This window comes from Austrofundulus limnaeus, unplaced genomic scaffold (genome assembly GCF_001266775.1).
Source record: "Austrofundulus limnaeus strain Quisiro unplaced genomic scaffold, Austrofundulus_limnaeus-1.0 Scaffold50, whole genome shotgun sequence".
NCBI lineage: Eukaryota > Metazoa > Chordata > Actinopteri > Cyprinodontiformes > Rivulidae > Austrofundulus > Austrofundulus limnaeus.
The window spans coordinates 1,952,036-1,958,150 of record NW_013952452.1 but is presented as its reverse complement, the minus strand read 5'-3'; the positions used below and the strand labels follow the sequence as shown (position 1 = coordinate 1,958,150).

The 6,115-nt window shown below is 37.3% G+C and overlaps 2 protein-coding genes across 11 annotated transcripts in view; one reads left to right on the top strand and one right to left on the bottom strand.

The window, feature by feature from the left end:
• Positions 1-390: 390 nt before the first annotated feature.
• On the top strand, positions 391-3,682 carry tmem14ca (transmembrane protein 14Ca). Of its 2 annotated transcripts, none has more exons than XM_014008510.1 (5): positions 391-482; positions 950-1,034; positions 1,878-1,979; positions 3,026-3,113; positions 3,303-3,682. In XM_014008510.1, exons 1-5 carry the CDS (start codon positions 468-470, stop codon positions 3,361-3,363), a joined length of 351 nt encoding a protein of 116 aa, XP_013863964.1. In that variant the 5' UTR covers positions 391-467; the 3' UTR covers positions 3,364-3,682. The 2 variants fall into 2 exon arrangements, with proteins under 2 accessions (XP_013863964.1, XP_013863963.1); XM_014008509.1 differs by lacking the exon at positions 391-482 and adding an exon at positions 717-821.
• The window catches only part of mak (male germ cell-associated kinase), an 18,355-nt gene continuing 15,777 nt past the window's right edge, over positions 3,538-6,115 (bottom strand). For 4 of the 9 annotated variants that reach the window (XM_014008497.1, XM_014008496.1, XM_014008501.1 and 1 more), the window contains 4 exons: positions 5,484-5,570; positions 4,924-5,043; positions 4,575-4,673; positions 3,538-4,166 (listed from right to left, as the gene is read on the bottom strand). In XM_014008497.1, the coding sequence (XP_013863951.1) occupies positions 4,006-4,166; positions 4,575-4,673; positions 4,924-5,043; positions 5,484-5,570 (467 nt within the window). In that variant the 3' untranslated portion in view covers positions 3,538-4,005. The remainder of the gene's footprint in view (positions 4,167-4,574; positions 4,674-4,923; positions 5,044-5,483; positions 5,571-6,115) is intronic. The other 5 variants (XM_014008504.1, XM_014008499.1, XM_014008503.1 and 2 more) reach the window with 3 other exon arrangements.

Here is a 6,115-nt window from a genome sequence, read left to right as displayed (position 1 = left end):
GTATTTAATCAGTACTAACTATAAATTTCTTCAATTGTATACCACTTTGTGTTGGTCTTTCACATTAAATTCCAGTGAAATATATTTATGTTTGTGGTTGTAATGTGACAAAATATGGAAAAGTTCAAGGGGTATGAATACTTTTGCAAACCACTGTATATATATGTCACTCCACTGCAGCTGTCATCTGTGTAGGTGGCAAAGACCGTAGAAAGCGTAGAGTGTTTTAAATCGTTTCAGTATTTATCTACACAAGCCAAATCTGCTGTAGGTTAATGTATGCAGAACCTACTAGAAGTGCTTGAATGAAGTTACACATTTTTTCTATACCCGTAAGTCTGTTTTTAGCTATAGGTTCGCTTTAAAACTCTCACGGTGCTCCAGCTCCAGCCTACATTTCCCATCAGCCCCCTCGGTGCAACGTTCATTTGTGTTCGGAGGACAACAGCTCAACTCCGCTGCTTGAAATGGACAAACAGAAGGTTGTATGTCGCTTTATTGATCTTTTTGGCTTTTTAATTTCGTCATTTTAAAGTTTCGATTTATTCGAACATCGTTGCATTGTTTATTGTTAGTTAATTCAAGGTTTTTTGTTTTTATTTTTGGGTTTATCGTCACTGCGATTTTGTTAGCTAACACAGGCTCATTATCTTTTAAGCCAAACACACACTCTCGTCCTTCTGCATTCAGATAAAGAAAGCAAATGCATACGTTTCCCAAAAGTAGTCACAATGTTTCCATGTGTTATTTTGGTTCCGTTAATCTTCTGTAACAGTTCTGCAGCACTGGTGTCAGGCGGTCTTTTAAATGTTTTTACCTCTGTGAGTACGTCGCGCATTAATTGGTTTATGCTAGTTACCGTTTGCAGCAGAGCGTGTTTGGTGGTGCGTTCACAGACGGTCTGTGTCTCTCGGTGGTGCTTTCACTGACGGGCTGTGTCTTCTCTCAGGTGTCCAACATGTCCGTGGACTGGGCAGGATTTGGATATGCCACTCTAATCGCTTCCGGAGGGGTCATTGGTTATGTGAAAGCAGGTAAGAAACAGCCTGAAATAGATCTGAAATAATGATGATACTTGAACCGGTTTAAAGTGTTTCATCTGAATAATACTGTAAAATACATCAGAAAGACTCAGCTTTTTGACTTTTAGTAATTTTTTTTTTAAATGTCAAGCAGAACATTCCATGAAGGAGATGGRTCCAAGTATCTGTTTAACTTGAAAAGTGTGTATTTTATTCTAAGGATACCAATATAATGAATAGCCCCAACTTTGGCTCTCATATTTGTCTTTTTGCCATCACATTCGTTTACTGTCCACAAAAATAAATTCTACTTTTCCCCTGCACAATTCGCAGCCTGACTATGGATAAGCTGCAGAAGATGTAGCGTGAGATCTATTGCCAGCGAGCTCGTTTGAACTAAGTTTATCAGTAAGCCACAACAACACCACCAATAACTGGAAGGCCTTATCACTCAGAGCAGAGGACTCCAACCCTGGTCTTCGTGACCCCGCCGTCCTGCATGTGTTAGATGTAGACCAAAAAAATACTTACATGGACAGTATGTCAGAATAGCCATACTATTCTTAATGTTTAAAACAATTTAAATGAAAATTGTGTTTTATTCTAAACACTWATTTGATGAAAAAACCCCAACTCTGGCTCTCATATTTAGCTTTTTAGGTCTTATTGATTTATTGTCTAAAAATAAAATGTTTTTCCCTACACCGTTTGTTTGTGAATGTAAATATGAGTTTTAGTTTTGTTGTTCGAAATGATCAAACTAGGTCATAAAAGGTGAGCTCAGTCACATCTTGTCCATGTTTTTCTGTCTTCAGTGAAGACCTTGAGTTTTTTTTTTCTCTCCCACACACWCAGGCAGCGTTCCCTCTCTGGCTGCTGGTCTTCTTTTCGGTGGCCTTGCTGGATTTGGCGCCTACCAGGTTTCCAATGACCCTAACAACATTTGGGTGTCACTAGGTTGGTAAAATGTTTTGATGTACACAGTAACAAATGATGGCATTGGAAGATCAGGACAGAGTTATCAGCTGGATAAACTGAATTCACTCCTTGAAAACCAGATATAATATTTTTATTATTTTAGCCTTGGACACAAACAGATTTATTAGTAAATAATGATTAATTATCTTAAAAATGAAATAGAGAAACCTAAATATGTGATGAGTAAACACAAGTACATATCTGGTACATACCTGGTACTTATATAGTACATATAGAGTACACACCTAGTATTTACAAGGTACATCCCTGGAACTTGTGTGGTACATACATAGTACATACCTCACATTTATAAGGCACATCCCTGGTACTTGTATGGTACGTACATAGTATATACCTGGTACTTACAAGGTACATACCTGGTACTTGTATGGTACATACATAGTACATACCTGGTAATAAATTATGGTACATATAAAGTACACACCTGGTATTTACATGGTACATATATAGCACATAGCTGGTACTTATATGGTACGTACATAGTGCATACCTGGTACTTATATGGTATGTATATATAGTACATACCTGGTACTTACCTGGTATTTTTATGGTATGGACATAGTACATACCTGGTACTTACAAGGTACATACCTGGTATTTATATGGTAAGTACATGTTACATACGTGGTACTGACTGGGTTTGTGCCTTGTAGTTACTGGATACATAACTAGTACCTAACTTGTGTTTACCAAGTACCAGACTGCTGCTTGATTCATGCATGGTATTTATCAGGTACTTACCTGGAACTTAGCAGGTACAAACACTGTAGCAGGTAAAAATCTGTTATGTATCTGGTACTCATCCAGTACATACATGGTATGTAAATATGCTGTACTTGACCTGGTGCTTCATGCATTGGTCTGTCTTGTGAAGTGACTTGTTAATATGTACATACAGGATATGTACCTGTATGTATGTATGTATGAGGCTGAATTATGTATTTTTGTTGTACAAAGTCTCTGTATTGTGATGCTCTTGGCTGATTTCCATGTTTTACACTCAGGAACATCCGGAGCCCTCGCTGCACTCATGGGAAAGAGGTTCTACGCATCGAGGAAGCTGATGCCCGCTGGTTTGATGGCAGGAGCAAGGTTTGTTTTTTTTATTGTCACAAACTTTATAAAATATAGTTATGTAAGTAAAGGTGTGTGACACTATCAGGTCTGAATTATAAAGCTCCTTTTGTTGCTCTAATTACAATTTTTTTTTGTGGTGGTACAATTTCTAACGTATGCTTTGGAAAAAAAATCTAATTGAGTAATATATTCTTCTCCTTGCAGTCTGTTGATGTTTGGGAAACTTAGTTTGACGTTGCTGCAGAAACCTGCAGAGTCTCCATGAGGTGAAAAGGCTGAAAATCGAAAACGTTTCATCACGTTTAAGAAGGAGTTTCTGTTTTCGAGCTGCTTGTCAACATTTATCATGCACTGTTGTTTTGTTAAAAAAAAGCTGAGTGTTAGATGATGAGATACATTGTATCAGGATGGCTGTCTTGTCATTTATAAATAAACATACTTTGAACTTTTATGTATTTATTAGTACAAAATTATTACAAAATGTTTCATTTGTAATGTATAATACAAAGACTCCTCCTTTATTTATACATTTAGAACTGATATTCTGTCACCTAAAGTAGAAAGAATAAAGCAGTGAGTCCACAGATCAGAGTTCATGTTTTGTTATGGGAAGTAAAACAATACTTTACAAAAAAATAAATAAAACAAGTTGCTACATATAAATTCTACTTGTATTATGCAAACACCAAAAGGAGAATTGGCCCACTCTGAATTGCTCAAGAATACATTGAGATAATCTTGGCAAACTTCATSTCCAAAACAAACAATTATGAGAAATATTTGCAGTTTACCAAATCTCAAGATAATAAACACATTTTTACTGAAATGGCAAAACGGCTCCAATTTTATTTCTTGAGTAAAAGATGCGGACATAAAGCCAACACAGGAAGTTGCTCCATTTCCTGATTCACCTGTTTCCACCGTACTTGGACGACCAGTCCACCCTGCCGTGGACRGGCTGCACGGCCGGAGCTCTGCTCAGGAGGTTCCCGGAGGTTTTCCCCAAAGCTGAATAACTGCTCTCCTTCACCTGAGTCCTGTTGGTCCGCCGTCTCCAGCCCTCGTAATCTAAGACATAAAACATCTGCATTATTGATTTCTGTAAGGCTTTCTCACGAGGAAACGACCAAGGACTGTTCAGCAGACTGGATGTAAAACTAAAGCCTAGCATTCTTTGAAGGAATACATATCACCTGCTGCTTTTGTTGTGAGCAGAAGCTGCTTTGGTCAAAATTAAAACTCTAAATTTAGGGTCAGTATTTTGTGAGTTGCCCATTACAGATGGCTTCACGTTAATGAGTCATAAAACAAACTGATTACTTCGAAAGTTGCACTAAAATCTGTCCTGAATTTCATGAGGTGTTTTAAAGGTGTAGCCTGGGATTGTCGTTTCATTAAGATTTGTCTGCCGGTTCACGAGATGTTTTGCCAACAGTACAGAAACATCACTGTTCTGCCTAAAAAAACAAAGAGTACCTTCATTAGTTTCACTCAGTGTTGAGTTGGATATAGGCTTGAGTTTTGTTGGTTTTGTCTTGATTTTTTTACTATCGGAAGAAGTGGGGGAAGGGGTAACTGAAAGGTAGAAGAAAGAGGAATAGTTGGAATGAGTTTTGACAGATCCAGTAAAATAGTCCATAAAATGATGAGGTCAGTGAAGAAAACAGAACAGCTTGAACAAACAAGAGGACAGTTCAGATTATAGACTATTAACTAATGATTAAGACTTGAGGAGCAGAACGTCATTTTAAATCCCATGACTGGTGCRTTCTTTCTAAGAGAAAATATTAAAAAATACAGTAACAAGAAAAGAAGAAGTTCTTACTTGTGTGCTGGCCGGACAAAGGGGCCAGGTGGATTCTCTGTCCCACTGTGCCGATCTCCTTTTTTTGGAAAGAAGGGATGTAACCGTCGGAAAGGTTGTACTTGATGTTGACAAAGTTTCCTTTAGGAGGAGAAAGACGTGTCAAATATAATTTAATCTCCAGAAACTTTCACAGAAATGTTCTGCCACAAGGTTTTATTGAAACTATTTTAGTGAACTCTGATGAAAGCCTCAACATACAAAAGCAAAAACAGATGAAATTACTAATGGAAGTTCACTTTAACCACAAAGATGTCTTACAAACACTTAAAGATGGTTTTCACTAAAATGTGTAGTGTGTTGAACTCTATTTGGACATTTGCTTCCTCCAAAGCTTTAAGGATGTACATTTTAAACTTTGAATCTCTCACACTTGTTGCATTAACCACCAAACTGGTGGTCTAACTTCATCTTAAGCTGTTTAATGAACTACAGTTTTATTGATTTTAACTCTAAATAGCCATTTCTGTCATTAGTTCAGAGGTTCATCAGTAAACATCAAACCTATCTCACTAAAATACCTTTAGACAAATCGATTTTCTCCAGCATTCGTTCTTTGACAACACTTTTCTCAGGCGTGCTACCCTCTGATTTTGGGGCGTTCTCATCTAATCACAGCCAAAAAGCAGAGATGAAGGAGACATGCGTACAGAGAGAAAAAAAGAGGGTAATGAAATGGGGAAAAAAATAAACATCAGGACAGAAATAAAGGATATAAAACAGTGTTAATAAGTGGTGGTTGGAAAGTATTAAAGCAAATCAAATGCTGCTGAAGAAAGGTTGAGAGATGAAGCTGGAGTTTAAGGTTCATCTGATCTTTAACAGTCATCTCATGAACACATAATAAAAAGGGAAAGAAAGAGACAGACATAGAAGAGACAACAGGTTGTGTGTCCACCACTACAACAAGTGATTTCTAACCATCTCATGTCTCTAAAGCTGCTGACCTTTAGGGCTCATAATGTCACGTTTTGTTCATGAACCCATCTCTACTGCTGCTCAAGGGACCTTTCAAGATGCTGACATAATTACGGTATCTGGACTGAGAGCAGGTTTAATGTATTATTTTGCTAAAGAAACTAGTTTAGCAAGTGGTTCAGTTATTTTGGTTTTGTTAGGCAAAGTGTTGCAGAAAAAAGCCATAATATATATA

What these genes read in the sequence shown, in the direction of transcription:
- tmem14ca (XM_014008509.1), top strand. Translation starts at nt 732, where the DNA reads ATGTTTCCATGTGTTATTTTGGTTCCGTTAATCTTCTGTAACAGTTCT. An exon ending in TTTTAAATGTTTTTACCTCT is followed by an intron (nt 822 to 949) that starts GTGAGTACGTCG and finishes GTCTTCTCTCAG; the next exon opens with GTGTCCAACATGTCCGTGGA. An exon ending in GGTTTGATGGCAGGAGCAAG is followed by an intron (nt 3,114 to 3,302) that starts GTTTGTTTTTTT and finishes TTCTCCTTGCAG; the next exon opens with TCTGTTGATGTTTGGGAAAC.